Genomic DNA, 20,492 nt, shown 5'->3' on the forward strand with positions numbered 1-20,492 from the left:
TGTTCCCCAGCACCACAATTCAAAGGTGTCAATTCTTCTTCTGTCTTCCTTATTCGTTGTCCAGCTTTTGCATGCATATGAGGCGACTGAAAACACCATGGTTTGGGTCAGGCACACCTGAGTCTTCAAGGTGACATCTTTGCTTTTCAACACTTTAAAGAGGGCTTTGCAGCAGATTTGCCCAATGCAATGCGTCTTTGATTTCTTGACTGCTGCTTTCATGGGTGTTGACTGTGGATCCAAGTATATACATATATAAACAAAAAAAACTCATTGCCGTCGAATTGATTCCGACTCATAGCTACCCTGTAGGACAGAGTAGAACTGCCCCCTAGGGTTTCCAAGGAGCAGCTGGTGGATTCCAACTGCTGACCTTTTGGTTAGCAGCCGAGTTCTTAACCACTGTGGAATTCCATAGAGATAGAAAGGAGATTCTGGAAGCACCACCAGAATGCTCCTTAGAAGCAAGGATGGTGAGACTTCGTCTCACATACTTTGGACATGTTGTCAGGAGGGATCAGTCCCTGGAGAAGGACATCGTGGTTGGTAAAGTAGAGGGTCAGTGAAAAAGAGGAAGACCCTCAGTGAGGTGGACTGACACAGTGGCTGCAACCATGGGCTCAAGCATAACAACGATCCTGAGGATGGCACAGGACCGGGCAGTGTTTCGTTCTGTTGTACATGGGGTCACTATGAGTCGGAACTGACTTGATGTCATCTAACGACATCGACAACCGAAGAGGTTAGCAGATGCCAAGGGCGGGGGAGGGTGGGGAGTCCAGGAGCTGGGGGAAGGGAGGATAAGGGATGATGTTTCATGAGTACGAGGTTTCTTGTTGGATGATGAAAATGTTCTAAAATTGACTGTGGTGACGGTTGTCAGTTTGTGAATATACCAGAAACTATTGAATTATCAAATGAAAAAGAAAAAAAATCAAACCTGAGCATTACAAACTGGAATTTCTCCGACTGCTCTGACTGGGATTACAACAGAGGGTCCCGGACAGAGCAGGAAGAAAACTGGAGAACAAAAAAGCAAATTCACAAAAAAAAAACCAGACTTACTCGTCTGACAGAGACTGGAGGAACCCGCGAGACTATGGCCCTAAGACACCCTTCTGACCTGGAACTGAAGCCATTCCCAGAGACCACCTCGCAGCCACAGACGGGCCCATAAAATGAACAATAACCCCCGAGAGGACCATGCTCCTTAGAACCATCAGTTATATGACATCCAAAGGGCAACATTTGCCCAAAAGCAAAGACGAGAAGGCAGGAAGGGGTAGAAAATCAGGACAAAAGGAAACGGGGAACCCAGGGTAGAAATGGGGGGAGTGCTGATACATTCTAGGAGAAGACACCAAGGTCAGGGAACACTTTATGTACAGACTATCAACTGGGAAACTAACTCTCATCTAATGCACAATAAAAAATCTAAAAAAATTGGAATTTCTAAACAGGATAAGAAAAAAGCAGTGAAGGCGGCAGTTTTTACCATCCTTTGGGGTTGAAGAAAGAGCCTCAGTGGCACAGTGGTTAAGCACTCAGCTGCGAACCAAAAGGTCAGTGGTTCAAACCCACTAGCCACTTCTTGGGAGAAAGATGTGGCAGTCTACTTCTATAAAGATTAATCTCATTGCTGTCGAGGCGATTCTGGCTCATAGTGACCCTATAGGACAGAGCAGAACTGCCCCATACGGTTTCCAAGCAGCAGCTGGTGGATTTGAACTGCCAACCTTTTGGTTAGCAACAGAGCGCTTAACCAGGGCTCCTCTGTAAAGATTACAGCTTTGGAAACCCTATGGGGCAGTTCTACTCTGTCCTCTAGGGTCACTGGGAGTTGGAATCGACTGGATGGCAACGGGTTTTTTGGGGTTGAAGCCCACTTTTCAGTAGAGGGTTGGGGATTGTAGGGAGGAGATAAAGCTTGGAGAGAAGTATCTGGGAATCTTGGAGTCTCACCTTTATATATTCCATTCCAGCCACCATACTGGTGATTTCCGAGTTGGGACTCTAAGGATCCACCATGATCTGATGTAAAATAAACGAGGGTACTGTTGGTCAAACCTTCCTCATTCAAAGTATCCAGGATCTGTCCTGCAAAGAGGAGGTAGGTTGGAACCACTCAAAATAAAAAAGTATCTTAAACCAAACCACACAGGTGTGCTTTAGCATTTTGGAACAATCCATGAGGAAGAGGCTTTTGATTTAAAACATAATGTCTTAGTCATCTAGTGCTGCTGTAACAGAAATACCACAAGTGGATAGCTTTAACAAAGAGAAGTTTATTCTCTTGGAGTCCAGTAGGCTAGACGTCCAGATTCAGAGCACCAGCTCCAGGGGAAGGCTTTCTCTCTCTGTTGGCTTTGGAGAAAGGTCCTTGTGATACATCAGTCTTCCCTTGGTCTGGAAGCTTCTCTGCATAAGAACCTCAGGTCCAAAGGACACGCTCTGCTCCTGGCACTGCTTTCTTGGTGGTGTGAGTTTCCCATGTGTCTCTGCTTGCTTCTCTCTTTTATATCTCAAAAGAGATTGGCTTAAGACACTATCTCATCCTGTAGATCCCATCAATGCAAATGCCAGTAATCCATCTCATTATATCATAGTGATAGGATTTACAACACACAGGGAAATCACATCAGAGGACAAAATGATAAGACAGTCATACAATACTGGGAATCATGATCTAGCCAAGTTGACGCGTATTTTTGGGGGACACAATTCAACCCATGACAGGTAGTATTCTGATTCTGATCTCTTCAGTGTCCTTGATCTAAGACTGAGAAATTTATCTATATGTGCAGTTAAACCAGTTGTTGTCAAGTTGAATCTGACCCATGGGTGTCGTAGTAGAACTGTGTTCCACAGGGTTTTCAATGGCTCTTTTTTTGGAAGCAGGCTGCCAGGCCTTTTTTCTGAGGCACCTCTGGATGGACTTGAACCTCCAAACTTTTGCTTAACCATTTGCACAGCCCAGGGACTCCCTTCTTTGTACGTACCCCATTCTATTTGCAAACAATTTTAGGCAAGCTAAAAGGGCATATGCTCGTAAAAACAGTAGGGGCACTGTCTGACCTCCTCTGAGTTCTCAAGGGGAAGGAGAATGAAGATCAACAGCCCAAGGCTGGTTCCTGTGAGGTGGAGGTCAGATAGGCCTCTTCTCTCCACCATCTTTACCAATTCTGACACCAACCGTCCCTCCCACGGCACTCTCTACTTCTCTGCTGGGTTCGATAATTCATTGCAATGGCCACACAGAACTCACAGACCATACTTATGATTATGGGGTTTATTAGGGAAGTAACAGTTACAACTCAGGCTCAGGAACACTCAGGATACAGTTCTTCCATCAGGACAGCCTCTTTCCAGCCGTGCTGGCAGGCACACCTCTCTCTGGCCCTCAGTCTCTGCCCAAAGGCACTCAGCTTTCTCTCTCCGTGGGCCGGAAAGCCCACCACACAGTCTCCTGTTGCCAGGTCTCTGCTCCCTTCGGGGTTACAGCTCGCTCTCTGTCTCCTGGGTCCAGGAGCTTCTCAGCGTAGGGATCCCTGGTCCAAAGGACATGCTGGCTCCTGGCTGTTCTTCCTTGGTGGTGGTGACAGCATCTTCTCTTTCCCGCCCCTGGGGTGGCTCATTTCAAGCCCAGCAGGATGGCAAAACTGACCAATCCCGTAGGTGGGCCACGATTACCCTATCATGCAATCCCGCCCGATCACTTGGGTGGGAGTTACAAGACCATGGCTAGAGAGGCCACACAAAAGTGGTCCATCACACCACAATGCTATAGAGACAGATCAGCAAGCCTGGCTTCCATGAATTTATGTATTTATTTATTTGTGTCGTAGATCCCATTTTCTTGCTTCTTCGCAAACCTAACACGTTTTTTAAGTTTTGTACCAGAACTGTGTATTGAAGAAGAGTAGAGACTGAGCTGAAACACTGTTTCCTTTGGTTTTCCCTGGAGAGTCTGTGCTGTTTCTCACATCTGGCAGCTCCAGGAAGGTGACACCAAGTGCTGACCTGATCTGAGAATGAGGGAGTTCACCCCCAGTTAGCCCAAGCCCCCAACTTCTGGACTGCAGCTGCTGCTACTGAGGGGCCAAACTCTTTATTCTTCTTCTTTTTTTGGTGTGTAGTTTTTTTGTTGTTGTTGTAATTTAGATGAATGTTTTCAGAACAAACTAGCCTCTCACTAAACAGTACACATATTGTTTTGTGACATTGGTTAACAACCCCACGACATGTCAACACTCTCCCTTCTTGACCTTGGGTTCCCTATTACCAGCTGTCCTGTCCCCTCCTGCCTTCTAGTCCTTCCCCCTGGGCTGGAGTGCCCCTTTAGTCTCGTTTTGTTTTATGGGCCTGTCTAATCTTTGCATGAGGCATGAACCTCAGGAGTGACTTCATTACTGACTGAACTAAAAGGGTGTCCGGGGGCCATACTCCCGGGGTTTCTCCAGTCTCCTTTAGGCCAGTAAATCTGGTCTTTTTTTGTGAGTTAGAATTTTGTTCTACATCTTTCTCCAGCTCTGTCCGGGACCCTCTGTTGTGATCCCTGTCAGAGCAGTCGGTGGTGGTAGCCGGGAGCCATCTAGTTGTGCGGGACTCAGTCTGGTGGAGGCCGTGGGAGTTGTGGTCCGTTATCCCTTTGGACCAGACTCTTTATTCTTACCAGTGTTTGAGCCTGGAGCTGGTAGGGGGTTGGGCCATGGTAAAAAAAAAAAAGAAGTTAGCATTGAATTGATTCTGATTCATGGCAATCCTGTGTGTGTCAGAGTAGAACTGTGCTCCCTAGTCTTCAGTGGCTGATTTTTCAGAAGAAGATCACCAGGCCTTTCTTCCCAGGTGCCTCTGGGTGGACTCGAAGAGTCAATTTTTCAATCAGCGGCTGAGCGCACTGTTTGCACCGAATCAGTGGTGGCAGGCATTAGGTGCGTGTAAGAAAGTCCGGGAGGCTGTTGGAGTTTTTCTGCCTTCAGATACTATTTTTCTCAGCAGCGGGAGCTATTGCACACTTTTAAGCTGCAAGCGATCTTTATCTGATCTCTCAGATTCAGGTATGGACTCTAAATTTAGATGGCTTACCTGTGGGAGTCTCCGGGTGTTGCAAACGATGAAACACTCGACTATTAGCCAAAACGTTGGTGGTTCAAACACATCTAGGGGCACCTCGGAAGAAAACCTGTGATCTGCTTTTGAAAGGTCCCAGCATTGAAAACCCTGTGGAGCAGTTCTACTCTGCACACATGGGGCTCCCCGTGAGTCAGAATCGACTGGCTGACAACTTACAGCAACACCACGCACGTGGAATGGGATGGATTCAGCATCTAAAAACGGAGTGAAGCTGTGTCGTCCTTGCTGTGAGTTGCCTGAAGTCGGCTTCAGCTCACGGCGACCCCATGTGTGTCCGAGCAGAGCTGTGCTCCGTGGGGTTTTCAATGGCTGATCTTTCGGAAGCAGATCATCAGGCCTTTCTTCTGAGGCACCTCTGGATGGGTTTGAACCACCAACCTTTTTGGTTAGGAGCCGAGCGCGTTCACTGATTACGCCAACAGGGACTCGAGTGAAGATGTGCGGTATGGTATGATAAGCTCTAAAAATCCAGTCTGGTTGTAATCCTTGCGCGGTTCTGCTGTGCTTAGCTTTAATGCATCTCACCTTCTTCTCGTTGACCCCGTTCGTTCCTGCCTCTCCTGGGCGAGGAGGGGCCACGTTTTCATGCACAGAAGACACTCACCCACCATCCAGTCCATGTCCTCTACGTTGTCCCCGTACAGCCCGTGGAGGCTCTTTCCCAGGGACTTCTCGGTGGTAATAAGGGGAACATGGACGTGTAGGAAGGAAACAAAGAGCAGGAAAGGGCCGCGCTTGTTTCTAAAAGCAAAACACACGCAACAGGGGTTAGGGGCCAATTCGGAAGAGGAGGGTGCGAAAGGTCGCGCAACCGGAAGGATGTCACCCAACATCACTGCATCGGACATGTAGAAATTGGTGAATCCGTGTATGTTTTGCTGTGTGCATTTTCACCAAAGAAAATATAAAGTAAAAAAAAAAATCAAGCAGAAAAACAAAATGAGAGTAAACACAAAGGAACCAGCGTTACCTTTGTGTACGGCAGAGACGGAGACCCTTGAGTTGCCAAACAGAGATCTAAACAGTCACGTCCTTTGTGAGGGGTTGGTCGGTGTCCCTCCCAGAAAGATGTGTTCAAGTCCTAACCCCTGGAACCTGGGAACGTGACCTCGTTTGGAAACAGGGTTTTTGCAGATGTCATTTGAGTTATCATGAAGTCATCCTGGAGGAGTTGTTATTGATAGTTGCCACCCGGTCGATTCCAACTCACAGCGCCCCCGTGTGTGCAGAGTAGAACTGCTCCACAGGGTTTTCCAGGCTGGGACCTTTCAGAGACAGATTGCCAGGCCTTTCTTCCGTGGCACCTTCGGGTGGGTTCGAACTGCCAACCTTTAGGCTCGTAGCTGAGCGCCAAACTGTTTTCACCTTCCAGGGACTCCATACCGGAGTAGGGAGGGTCCTAATCAAAAGACCGGTGTCCTTATAAGGGAAGGAGAAGAGACACAGAGACAGGGAGGCGCAGAGGGAGACGCCACATGAAGACGGAGCAGAGATGGGGGCGATGCGGCCAGAAGCCCAGGAACGCCCGGGGCCCCCAGGAGCTGGGAGAGACAAGGAACAATCCTCCCCCAGAGCCTCTGGAGGGAGCGTGGCCCTGCCCACACCTTGGTCTCAGACTTCCGGTCTCCAGAACTCAGAGGGAATGAATGTCTGTTGTTGTCAGTCAAACAGTTTGTGGTATTTCGTTAGCGGCCGTAGGAAACTCATACATCCTTACTGAGGTGTTTTCCCTACTGTGCCCACCACGAGCAAACACGTAAAAAATTCTTACTGAACGGCACCAATGTTCTTGTATTGGAGAACCGTTAACGTGATGCCTTTTCCTTTCTAAACTCTATTTAAGACTACGTAAGGATTTTATACGTCTTTTTTCCCTGAATATTGTAATTTTCTGACTCCACGTACTTAGGGCAACTGAAAGTAGAGGAGATCAGCAGCCAGCTGTCTCACCTGATGTTTATCTCATTCAACTCTCTCAGTATATTTTTCTTCCTCGAACCCTTGCTTACAGAATAAGGAATATTGTACATTCAGTTTTCTTTATAATTGCTCATATGAAGAAATCAGGTTTAAGGCATAGTTTCAAAAAACACACTTTACAAATGAGGTGTGCGGGGTGCTGTCGAGCTGACCCTGACTCATGGTGACCCCAAGTGTGTTCCATAGGGGTTTCAATGGCTGGATTTTCAGAAACGGAATGCCAGGCCCTTCTTCTGAGGCACCTCTGGGTAGACTCGAATAAATGAGGTGTACTAGGTTATTAATTTCAAAATGATAATCTTCTTTTTTAGGCAATGCCTCCTCTCTCCCCTTCCTTTATGATTAATCAACGCCCTTGAAGTGTAGAGGAAAAGCTGACTGTCTTAGCTGTAATTAGGGCATCATAGGCTGGCCAGCTTTAATGTCCAAGCTAATTATCAATGCCATGATGGAGTCCCATTAGGGAATTCCATGAAGAATGTTCTAAGACGTCTGGGATCTTCAAAGCTTGCTAGTGACCATCCAAGATACATCTATTGGTCTCTTCCCACCCAGAGCAAACGAAAATGAAGGGAACCAAAGACACCAGGAAAATATTACTCCGAAGGTCTAAAGGACCACGTGAACCGCAGCCTCCGCCAGCCTGGCCCCAGAAGATGGTGCCCAGTTATCACCACCAACCGCTCGGACAGGGACGGCAATAGAGAGGCCTGGACAGAGTGAGAGAAAAATGTAGAACAAAATGCAAATTCACGAGAAAAAGACTAGACCTACTGGTCTGACAGAGCCTGGAGAGACCCCTGAGACTACGGCCCCCAGACAGCCTGCTAACTCAGAACTGAAGCCACTCCTGAAGTCCACCTTTCGGCCAAAGATGAGACAGGCCTAGAAAACGCACAGGAGCCCCGGTGACATGGTGGTTGAGAGCTACGGCGAGCCGTGGCTGCTAACTAAAATGTCGGCAGTTCGAATCCACCAGCTGCTCCTTGCAAACTCTGTGGGACAGTTCTACTCTGTTCTATAGGGTCACTATGAGTCGGAATCATGTGACGGCAAAGGTTTTTTCTGTTCTTTTTTTTTTTTTAATAGAACAAACAATAACACATGTGAGGAATATGCTTCTTAGTTCAATCAAGTATATGAGACCAAGCGGGCCTCACCTGCCCAAAAGCAAAGACAAGAAGGCAGGAAGGGACAGGGGAGAACTGGACGAATGGACACAGGGAACCCGGGCTGGAAGGGGGGAGAGTGTGACACACTTCAGGGATTGCAACCAATATCACAAAACAATTTGTGTATAAATTTTTGAATGAGAAACTAATACGTGCTGTAAACTTTTACCTAAAGCACACACACACACAAAAAAAAGAATGCTCTAAGAATATTCTACAACCCGATTGTAACCTTGGCACCAGGTGAGCTGGGGTCTGATGGTGTCACCCTCTTTATTGGGGCACCCTCGGGAGCGTCCTGCCTGTTTCGGACAGGGTAGCTCTTCATTACATCCTTGTTCGTCCTACATATAGTAAGTCCCACATCACTGAAATTCACATCTAAGCTGAAGTTAGCAGCAGGACATCTTAGTCCCCAAGATAGAGTTTTTAAAACATTTAAATTTTATTGTAAAGGTGTTCTAGGTGATTCGTTTGTTATCTTAGTTAAATATGGTCCATTGTGATCAGAGGATGCTTGTACAAGGGGGTTGTACTCAAAACAGAACACCACCCGATAGAGAGCTGGAAGACAGCCCCCCAGGTTGGAAGACACTCGAAACACACAGGGCCACAACAATGGACTTGAGCAGACCAATGATCGTGAAGATGGCGCAGGACTAGGCAGGGTTTCTTTCTGTTGTACACGAGGTTGTCGTGAGTCAGAACTGACTTCACAGCAACTAACAACTCAAAATTAAAAAAACCCAAACCCCAAACCCTTTGTTTTCAAGTCAGTTGTGACTCATAGCATCCCCATGTGACAGAGAAGAGCTGCCCCATAGGGTTTCCTAGGCTGTAATCTTTACGGGAGCAGATTGCCAGGTCTTTCTTTAGCAGAGCTGCTGGGTGGATTGGAACCACCAACCTTTAGGTAAGTAGTCAAAGGCAAACTATTTGTGACACCCATGGACCTCATTAACCAAAAACAAAACCAAAATCCATTGCTGTCGAGTCGATTTCGACTTATGCCAACCCTATACGACAGAGTAGAACTGCCCCATAGGGTGTCCAGGGAGCAGCTGGTACATTCAAACTGCCAACCTTGTGGTTAGCAGCCGAGCTCGTAACCACTTTGCCACACTCCAACGTGTTTAAAACATGTCAGTGGAAACAATGTAATTCACCACCACGTGGCTCAGCGGACCTTCATTCATGCCTGGTTTTATTGTGGTAAATATATAAGTAAAAACATATTTTCCATTTCAACAATCTTTCTTCCAAGGTGCCTCTGGGTGGGTTCGAACCACCAACCTTTGAGCCAGTAGTCTAGCACTTAAGTGTTCGTGCCACCTAGGGTCAACTTAATGCTCTCTCTCTCTTTTTGTTTTTTGATAGAACTAATTGGTTGCCTTTTATTTTTTAAAGGAAATGATAAATCTGTGTGTTTTTTGTTTTTTTTTTTAACTGTGGTAAATATATAAGTAAAAACACATTTGCCATTTCAACAATCCTTACATGTACCGTTCAAGAGACATTAACTATAGTCGTCATGTTGTTCAACCGTCACCGTTAAGTGTTCCCGAATTTTTCCATCATCCTAACAGAAGCTCACTGTTCTCTAAGCACTGTGTCTTCCTCTCCCCCTCCCTCTGGCTTGCCCCTGGTTACCACCAACAAACTTTCATCTTTATACACTTGCCTGTTGCAGAAATCTCATATAAATGAGATCATACAGTATCGATCCTTTCGTGACTGATTTATTTCACTCTGAATCTGTATTTTCGACAGCTCAGTATTTTCTATCAGTGATGGTCACTACCAAAATTTCAGACTGACACCATATTGGTGATGCTCACCTTTTGATAAACGACGCAGCCTCCTTGAGGATGAGAGACGTGGTTCTCTGGAAGAGCATGGGCTGCTCCGTGATGGAGTGGTTTCTCATGAGGAAACAGTCCGCGTGAACAATCAGCGTGCCCGTGAAGTGTGAGATGGTGCAGAGCAGGACAGCCACCATGGCTGACCAGACGACCGGCATCCATGGCACCGACACCAAGCCAGTGAGCTTCCCGGTGGCCAGCGTGAGTATAGCCAAGGCCAGGATCTGGGCGCAGAGGTTGAGTTTGCGCTCCAGGCCTGCGCGTTTCTCGGAGATGTCCCAGTACAAACAGTCTCCCATCATGGAGAAAGGCATCCCGTAGAAGTGGTCGAATCCATGGTTGAGAGGGTGGTGGCAGTGATCACTGGAAGATTCACAATTGAGGCCCAGGTGCCATTTTCCTGGAAGGCAAAAGCATGTCCATGTGACAGAAGACTGGCTGACCACCAGTTGGGAAGTAGGAATCATGAGCATCCTACATGATAGGCACTCTGTGGGGGCACTGGGATGTGTTGGGGATATCCAGGGGTGTGGACAGTGGGATCAGGTATTTGCACCATGGCCTGACCTCCTCATTTCAGGAATGTGAGAACCCTAGGGGTCCCTGGGTGGTGCCAGTGGTTTGTGTTTGACTACTAACTGAAAGGTTGGAGGTTCCAGTCCACCCAGAGGCACCTCAGAAGAAAGGCCTGGTGATCTACTTCCAAAAAATCAGCCATTGAAAACCTTACGGAGCACAGTTCTACTCTGACACACATGGGGGCTCCATGGGTCAGAATTGACTCCACGGCAACTGTTGTCTTTGGGAGAGGGGGCATTGCTCAACCTACCACACCTGTTTTGCGATGGTTCATGGCAGAGGTGACGAGGAAGGCACAGAGCAGACAGATTGTTCTAGAAAGTTCTATCTGACATCATTGGTATGGCAAAAGACTCACTGATGTCAGAATTGTTCCTTGCTCTGTTAAGCCACTTTGATGAGGGTCAGGCTGGAGGTGGGGATAGGTTTCAGAGTGCAACTTTCAACTCCCATCAAAGGAAGGTGGTAGGCATCCCTTCTTCCACTACTGGGCTGCTGATAAAGAGACACGGGGTGTCTTCTCACTTCTCTGTTGGTGTCCATCCCCCAGAAAACCCCATGTGATTTCCTGGAGACAGTGGTGGGTCAGTGGTAGAATCTTGCCTTCCATGTAGGAGACTAGGAAAAAAGGCCTGGCCATCTACTTCTGATAATCAGCCAATGAAAACTCTATAATCACGATTTGATTCCACTGTGTACGGGGTCAGCATGAGTCAGAGCTGATTCAACAGCAGCACCAACAACCACATCGCTTTGTAAGCACCACCCAAATCAAGAAACAGAACATTTATGGAGCCTGAAATAGATATCCGGAGCCCTGGTGGCGCGGTGGTGAAGTGTTCGACCGCTAACCAAAAGGCCAGCAGTTGGAATCCACCAGTCAGTCCTTGGAAACCCTATGGGACGGTTCTGCTCTGTCCTATAGGGTTGTGGTGAGTAGAAATTGACTCTACGGCAACAGATTTTTGGAACATATGTATGTGTGTATGTATATGAAGTTCTATGTATAAATAAATAAGTTATATATAAATGCATTTCTAATATATACCTGGGAGCAGGGGTGGTTCAGTGGTAGAATTCTCACCTCCCATGCGGGAGACCCAGGTTCGATTCCCGGCCAATGCACCTCAGACGCACCCCCCCACTGTCAGTGGAGGCTTGCCTGTTGCTGTGATGCTGAACAGGCTTCGGCGGAGCTTCCAGAGCAAGATGACTAGGAGGAAAGGTCTGGTGATCTGCTTCTGAAAATTAGCCAGTGAAAACCCTATGGGTCACAATAAACTATTGTCCAATATAATGCTGGAGAGGGCAGTGGTGGTTCTGTGGTAAAATTCTCGCCTCCCACACAGGAGACCCGGGTTTGATTCCCGGCCAATGCACTCGTGCGCAGCCACCACCCATCTGCCACTGTGTTGCTGTGATGCTGAACAGGTTTCAGCGGAGCTTCCAGACTAAAGATAGACTAGGAAGAAAGGCCTGGAGATCTATTTCTGAAATTCAGTTGATGAAAACCCTACGGAGCACAACAGTCTGATCGGCAACCGATCATGGGGATGGTGCAGGAACGGGCAGCGTTTCGTGCCATTGAGCATGGGGTCACTGTGAGTCAGGGCCCCACTCCAGGGCAGCTAAGGACAACAACAATCCCGTGAGAATAGACTCCTTCATGCTAAAAAAAAAAAAAAAAGGCAAGGAGTCTATTCTATTTTATATTCAGTACATCACCTACTCTTTTTCTTTGCTATAAAGAAATGTTACTGTTAATAAAAATTATCATTGTAAGGTGACAATGATAACGGAGACTTGGTTCCCTGTCAGTAAACTATTGTTGCTAATTTTCTTTCATGCCGTACGTACCCTGGCTGGCCAACGTGTAAAAAAATAAGCACATGATTCGTGGAAGCAGGGAGATGCTAAGCTGAGAGTCCCAGTTCCACAGGGGTAAGATGAAATTACAGACATTGTGGGTGAAAGGGTATATAGTTTCTTTTCTTTTCTTTTTTTTAAATCATGGCACATCAGCACATCGCATAAAACACGAGATTTGTCATTAAACCAATACTTCCCAAGCGCTCACTTTGCACCAAGCTGGCTGGAGAGAAAGTCATTTGTGACCGGGTTGCTTTCCAGGGGCTGGAAAGTCACGCTCCATCCCACCCACTTCATTTCTAAAAGTTTAGCTGAATATACATAAAACAAAGAAGGAAAGAAAAAAAGGAAAAACAGTTGCCCTCCAGTTAACTTCAAAAATAAGCACCCCCTACAAGGGAAAGATGAGTCCAAGGGACTACTGGACCACAACCACAGTGCAGAGCTACCCTAACGGAACTGGAGAAGCTGCATTCACTCACTGCAGGAAAGTACATTAAGTACATCAGACATAGAGGCAGAGTGAGTAGCATCTGGGGTCTTAAAAGTTTGTGAGCGGCCATCTAACTAAGAGACTCCACTGATCCCACCCCGTCTGGAGCAAGGGGGAATGAAGAAAACCAAAGACACAAGGGAAAGATTAGTCCAGATGACTGATGGACCACAACCACCGCGGCCTCCACCAGACTGTGAGTCCAGCACAAGGAGATGGTGCCCGGCTACCACCACTGACTGCTCTGACCGGGATCACAACAGAGGGTCCCGGACAGAGCTGGAGAACAATGTAGAACAAAATTCTAACTCACAAAAAAAAAGACCAGACTTACTGGCCTGACAGAGACTGGAGAAACCCCTACAGTATGGCCCCCTGACACCTTTTTAGCTCAGTAATGAAGTCACTTCTGAGGTTCACCGTTCAGCCAGGGATTGGACAGCCCCGTAAAACAAAACGGGACTAATGAGGCATAGCAGTCCAGAGGCAAGGATGAGAAGGCAGGAGGGGACAGGAAAGCTGGTAATGGGGAACCCAAGGTTGAGAAGGGAGAGTATGAACATGTAATGGGGTTGTTAACCAATGTCACAAAACAATTTGTGTGTTAATTGTTTAATGAGAAACTATTTGTTCTGTAAACCTTCATCTAAAGTAAAAAAAAAAAAAAATTTGAAAATAAGCACCCTCTTGTGTGTCAGAGTAGAACTGTGCTCAGTAGGGTTTTCAATGGTGATGTTTTTGGAAGCAGATTGCCAGGACTTTCTTCCAGGGTGCCTCTGTGTGGATTCGAACCTCCAACCTTTCCGTTTGCAGCCTAACCACCTGCACCACCCAGGGGCTCCTTTAGTCGAATGGGCTGCCCCATATTAAAGTAACGTGCTTAACACTTTAAAAATGTACGTACCTATCAGTCCAGTGGTGTAATCTTCATCTTTTAATATTTTTGCAAAAGTGGTCTCACTCTTGGGAAGGCCTCCAGATACTGCTGCCCACTGAAGAACTCGGTTGCCACCACTGGAAACCATCCCTGCGATCAGCAAATGTCAGAGAAACATTACTGCTACACATTCATTGTTATTTATTATTATCATTTTAATTTGGAATATTTGGGGACAACTTCCATGACTCACAATTAAATGGGAAATTTACTTCCCACTTGGCTTTGCCTCCTGGGTCGCATGAGCCAAGGAAATGATTGATTAATTGAAAAAGTCAGCAAGGAGTCTTAGCGTCTTGTGACGTGGTTGTAAAAATTTTTTAAAAAAGGAGTATTGAATGAAACAAGAATAATAGTTAAAAAATTTTTATGATTTGACAAAACTTTTCTTAATTTCACGTTTGTGAAAATGGGCACAGTAAAGGATACACCATTTCAACCAATTCTACACGCACAATACCGTGACATTGTTTACATTCTTCCAGTTGTATATCTGTATCCTTTTCCAAATTATTCCACCACCATTAGCAGAAAGTCACGCCCGCCCCCCAAACTTCTCATCTAACCTTTTGAGATGATGTTTGACCAAACTCTTGCTATAATTCAAAACCAGTTGCCATTGAGTTGACTCTGAGTCACGGCGACCCCATGTGCGTCAGAGTAGAACTGCACTCCATAGGGTTTTCAATGGCTGACTTTTCAGAAGAAGGTCACCAGGCCTTTCTTCCTAGTCTGTCTTAGACTGGAAGCGCCACTGAAACCTGTTTGGTATCACAGAAAAACACAAGCTTCCACGACAGACGGGTGGTGGCTGTGCATGAGGTCCACTGGCCAGGAATCTATCTGGGTCTCCTGCAGGGAAGGTGAGAATTCTACCACGGAACCACCGCTGCCCACCCCCCCACCGCCAGTAATTGTCTTAAAAAACCAAACAACCAAACCCGTTGCCATCAAGTCAATTCCAACTCATAGTGACCCTATAGGACAGAGTAGAACTGCCCCATAAGGCTTCCAAGGAGCAGCTGGCAGATTCCAACTGCTGATGTTTGGGTTAGCAGCCATAGCTCGCCATAGCTCTTAACCACTGCACCACCAGGACTCCAATAATTGTCTTGAGGGAGTTAAAAAGGGCATGTCCTGGTCCAGCCGGTGGTTAGATGTAAGAAAGAACTAACCTGACCGGAGCGGGTACCTGCCCGTCAGGAAAGCAGCTCGGCTTGGGGTGCACACGGGCGCGGCAGCGATGTGCTGGGTGAGTTTCACCCCGTCCTCTGCAAGGCGGTCAATATTTGGAGTCCTACGGAGGAAGAAAGTCACAGTTTTATTCCCAGTCAAACAGGGTTTCCCACAAAAGCATAGCCATATACTAGGTGTTGCTGTTAGATGCTCTGGAATCAGCTCTGACTCATGGGGACCTTGTGTATGACAGAAGGAAACGCTGCCCGGTCCTGCACCATCTTCACGCTCGTTGGTATGTTTGAGTGTGTTCTGGCAGCTACGGTGTCAATCTACCTCACAGATATACCACGGACTGCCAGAACAACAAACAAATCAGTCTTAGAAGCAATACAATCCAAATGCTCCTTACAAGCAAGGATGGCGATACTTGAAATCACTTACTTTGGACACGTCATCAGGAAAGACCAATCGCTAGACAACGACATCGTGTTTGGTAAAGTAGAGGGTCAGAAAAACGAGGAAGACCCTCGATGAGATGGTTTCTTAGCTACCTAGCGCTGCTCCAACGGAAATACCATGACTGGGTGACTTTAAAGAACAGAAATGTATTTTCTCCCAGCTCAGGAGGCTAGAAGTCTGGACTCAGGGTGCGGGCTCTGGGGGAAGGCTCTCTGTGCCGGCTCTGAGGAAGGCCCTTGTCTCTTCAGCTTCTACTTCCTGGTCCCTTGGCAATCTCCACATGGCGTCTATCTTCCCCCATCTCTGTTTCCTTGATTAATCTGCACTTTAATAACACAAAAGAGATGGACTTACCCCTTTGGTGACCCAATTATGTTCTGCTATAAATTTTTCGTTGATACCACGTGTCTTCACTAATGGAGGCATGCGAAATCATTCAGTATGTCTGAATTTTTGGTAGGTAGTGTACCTTTTTTTTTTCTTGCCCCCACCCACAAGCCTACCCTAAGTGTTTAGCAGTACATATGAAGTATGACTAATTACACCCCAGAGTCCCCGCTGGGGTCTATTGGTATATATGTGTAACTAAAAATTCTCAAAATTTCTATTTTTCTTACCAAAAATGCAAACACCTCATACAATGCCCTGTAAAAACTGTAAATTGTGGCGGGTGCACATGTCTGCAGTTTCAAACAGTCACAGAAGCCCCTGACTTGTAGCAGCGTGCACTGTCAGAGGTACGGCAACTTCCTTACAAACCCCAGAGGCTGAAAAAGTTGATGGTTACCACTCTGACTGGAATCACAATAGAAGGCCCCGAGTAGAATAGGTAAAAAATGTAGAACAAAATTCAAATTAAAAAAGCAAACGAAAAAAGACCAAATTTGCTGTCTGAAAGAGACTGCAGGAAACGCCAAGCCTCCCGCCCTAAGACAACCTTTCAACTTGAAACTGTAGACACTCCTGGAGGCCACCTTTCAGCCAAACAATAGACGGGGCTGTAAGATCAACAAGAACATCGGTGAAGATCGCGCTCCTTAGAACAATCGATTGTACGGGACCCAAAGGGCAACACTGGCCCAAAATCAAGACGAGAGAGCAGGGAGGGAGGGACAGGGAAACCGGACTAATGGAAAGGGGAACTCAGGGAGGAAGCGGGGAGGGTGCTCACACCTTGTGGGGATTGCAACCAAGATCATGTAACAATTTGTGTCATAATCATTGATTGGAGAATTAATTTGCTATGGAAACTTTCACCCAAAGCATAATAAAATGTTAAAAAAGCAAACCAACAAAAAAGAGTTCATGGTTGTTATATGTACCACCAGGCATGAAAGCGTTAAGACAGCCTACGCTAATACTGCCTCATTAAGTTTACGAGAAAACCTATTCCCAAACGGGATTGTAACCACAAGTACAGAGTTTAGGATTTACAACATGTAATTTTGGGGGACATAATTCAATGCATCACAGATGGATTGACATGATAACCGTGGTGATGGGCTAGAACATACCAATAACCGTGAAGATAGTGCTGGACCTGGCAAGCTTTCCTTCTGTCTCCAGGTATCTGAGTCTACTCAAGCGCAGCTAACAACGACAAGGAGAAACAATGTATGCAGGTATCCCTTAAACCCTGGACTTGATTATACATAGTATCAATGACTTCTCTGTCCTCTGGGCTCCGCGTGGGGACACAGGCTGAACAATTGTTTCTTGCCTGATGGTGTTGTTGCCATAACAGCCAATGTCTCCAATGCCGAGGTCATCTGCCATCAGGAGAAGGATGTTGGGCCGGGAACCAGATAAATCTTTACAACCAGAGGGCTTCAAAGCCAGGAGAATGCAGAGTGCCACCGACAGCCAATTCCTGAAACACAACGCACCAAAGGAGGCTGGACTCTGCTCTCCATTCTGTTCACGTCACATCTGTCAGTGGGATGTTGGTGTCACCATGTTAGGTGGCTTTGGTGTCATTGTGGTGCAGCAGTTAAGTGCTCAGCTGCTAACCCAAAGGTTGGCGGTTCCAACCCACCAGAAGAAAGATGTGGCAGTCTGCTTCTGTACAGATTACAGCTTTGGAAACTCTATGGGGCAGTTCTACTCTATCCTATAGGGTCAATATGAGCTGGGATGGACTCAACGGCAATGGGCTTGTTTGTTTTTTGTTTTTTGTTTTTGGGTTTTGGTGTCATATTTCAAAATAAAGAGTACCTCTTAGTCATTTGATTTTTTTTTTCAGCTTATAAAATATGTACAATGTCGATGGTTTTTTCTAGACTTTAAGCGTCCTTTACTTATTTTTTTGGAAGCTCTGTAATCTGTAGCTAGAAGTCCCTGGGTGGTGCAAACAATTAAGGACTCGGGTATGAACCAAAAGGTTGGAGGTTTGAATCCACTCAGAGGTACCTGGGAAGAAAGGTCTAGTGATCTATTTCCAAAAAATCAGCCATTAAAAACCTTACAGAGCACAGTTCTACTCTGACACACACGGGGTTGCTATGAGTCAGTCAACTGGATTATTGGTTTTTAGGAGTCCCTGGGCGGTGCAAACGGTTAATGCGCTCAGCTGCTAACAGAAAGGTTGGAGGTATGAAATACCAAAGACTGACATTTTTAGTCCACTGATACCTGTTGGGAAATGGGGCTTAGAGGGGGATGGAGGTGACAGCCCAGCACAAAGCCCCCTGGTGGTGGAATGCCATGAGAAGGAATTGCCACAGGGGTTGATGGATTCCCCACCATCTCTACCACTGCCATATCGGTGGTCTGTGTAGACTTTTCTTGGGCACCAGTCAGACATGCATGTGAACAGCAGCTCAATAGCTTCACAGTACCCAGAGTAATATAACACAGATGCAATCTGTGTCTCCAAAGAATGTTTGCAAGACAGACTCCCTGGATTCAACTATTTGTCTCTATTCATCTGAAGCAAAAGAGAAAGAAGAAAACCCAAGAATCAGAGAAGGAGCTGCACTACAGAACTAACTGTATCTAAGAACTTCTGCTTCCTCTACCCTGAGACCAGAAGAACTAGATGGTGCCCCGCTACCACGACCAAACGTTCTGATCAGGGTCACCACAGATGGATCTGATAGAAAGGAAGAAAGATGTGGAACAGAACTTTAAATTCTCAAAGAATCCAGACCTAATGATACTGGAGGAATCCCCAAGACTATTACCCTGAGATACTCTTTAAACCTTAAACTATCTTCTGAAGTCACTTTTAAGCTAAATAGCAGGTTAGCTCAAAAAGTAAAGAATGTCAATGGAACATCCCAGAATGGAAATAAGGAGAATGTTCACGCATTGTGAAGAATGTAACCAATGTCATGGAACAACTTGTGTAGAAATTGTTGAGTGGGAACCTAAACTGCTGTGTAAACCTTTACCAAAAACACAATAAAATATTATTTTAAAAAAAGTAAAGAATGTCACCCTTGAGAACTGTGCTCTTTTAAAGAATTCTCTCTATGAGACCAAATGGTCAACAGTTACTCTAAGGCATAGATGAGAAGGTTGGGGGGCAGTGAATGTATGTTAATGGGAGTAAAACAACGAGAACAGAAACAACGAGAAAGTTGACACAATGCCAAGACTGTAACGCACGTCACGGATCATTATGTGTAGAAATTGTTCAATGGGAGTGTGTTTTGTTGCGTATGCTATCATCAAAAAATACAATAAAATATTAAAAAGAAAGGTGGGCTCGCTGGAAAAGCAGACGACCCGTCTGAGAGGTAGGGCAGGTTGTTCACTTGGTGTGGGAAAATGAAATAGAATCTCTTCCGCAGCTGCCTGGGACGGCCCTGAGATAGGGGCGCATGCAGTGCTCATATGAGTCTTGAATCCCAAGCCCAGTCCTCCGGATGCGTAATCTATTGCTAAATGAGTGAAGCCACTCTTTGTGATCAATGCATTCCAAGAAAGTGACACCAAGAACTACAGATGCAGACCTTGAATATTCATTAATTCAGACAATTCTATCTTACCAAGAATGTTCCCGATCCAACATGTTCCCTTTGGTTTCTTCCTGTAAGAAATGAAGATGTTAGAAATGACATAAAAACCAAACTGTTTCCATCAAGTTAATTCTGTCTCATGGTGCCCCCATGTGTGTCAGAGTAGAACTGTGCTCCATAGGATTTTCAATGGCTGAATTTTTTGGAAGTAGATCTCCAGGCCTTTCTTCCGAGGCCCTTCTGTGTATACTCGAACCTTCAACCTTTCGGTTAGCAGCCGAGCATGTTAGCTGTTTGCACCACCCAGGGACTCCTAAAAACCAGTTGTCTTGGAGTCGACCTCTTTTGTGTCAGAGTAGGAGTGTGCTCCATAGGGTTTCAATGGCTGATTTTTTAAAAATTGTACATAACAAATAGTGTCTCATTAAACAGTTAGTATACATATTGTTTTATGACAATGGTTAACAACCCCATGACATGTCAACACTGTCCCTTTTCAACCTTGGGTTCCCCATTACCAGATTTCCTGTCCCTTCCTGCCTTCTAGTCCTTGTCACTGGCTGTTATGCCCATTTAGTCTCGTTTTGTTTTATGGGCCTGTCTAATCTTTGGCTGAAGGGTGAATCTCGGAAGTGACTTCATTACTGAGCTATAAGGGTGTCCGAGGGCCATACCTTGCTTGCTGACAGTGAAGAGGACTTGAAGCCTTTACTGATGAAGAGCAAAGACCACAGCCTTCAGTATGGATTACACTTCAACATAAAGAAAACCAAATTCCTCACAACTGGGCCAAAAAGTAACAACATGATAAACGGAGAAAAGATTGAAGTTGTCAAGGATTTCATTTTACTTGGATCCACAATCAAC

General features: G+C 46.0%; 1 protein-coding gene and 1 non-coding gene across 2 annotated transcripts in view; one reads left to right on the forward strand and one right to left on the reverse strand.

Annotated features, from left to right (window-relative positions):
• The window catches only part of LOC101356990 (arylsulfatase L), a 26,908-nt gene extending 7,230 nt beyond the window's left edge, over window positions 1-19,678 (reverse strand). The window contains exons 1-7 of the mRNA XM_012558076.2: window positions 19,656-19,678; window positions 17,384-17,533; window positions 15,201-15,322; window positions 13,993-14,115; window positions 10,124-10,547; window positions 5,738-5,874; window positions 1,963-2,097 (exon numbers count right to left, since the gene is read on the reverse strand). Coding sequence (XP_012413530.1) covers window positions 1,963-2,097; window positions 5,738-5,874; window positions 10,124-10,547; window positions 13,993-14,115; window positions 15,201-15,322; window positions 17,384-17,533; window positions 19,656-19,678 — 1,114 coding nt within the window. The remainder of the gene's footprint in view (window positions 1-1,962; window positions 2,098-5,737; window positions 5,875-10,123; window positions 10,548-13,992; window positions 14,116-15,200; window positions 15,323-17,383; window positions 17,534-19,655) is intronic.
• Window positions 11,781-11,851, forward strand: TRNAG-CCC (transfer RNA glycine (anticodon CCC)). Its single transcript has one exon. It is a non-coding gene; the product is annotated as a tRNA-Gly (tRNA).
• Window positions 19,679-20,492: the final 814 nt, after the last annotated feature.

The sequence above is a fragment of the Trichechus manatus genome, unplaced genomic scaffold (assembly GCF_000243295.1).
Source record: "Trichechus manatus latirostris isolate Lorelei unplaced genomic scaffold, TriManLat1.0 scaffold00134, whole genome shotgun sequence".
In the NCBI taxonomy this organism is placed as follows: Eukaryota; Metazoa; Chordata; class Mammalia; order Sirenia; family Trichechidae; genus Trichechus; species Trichechus manatus.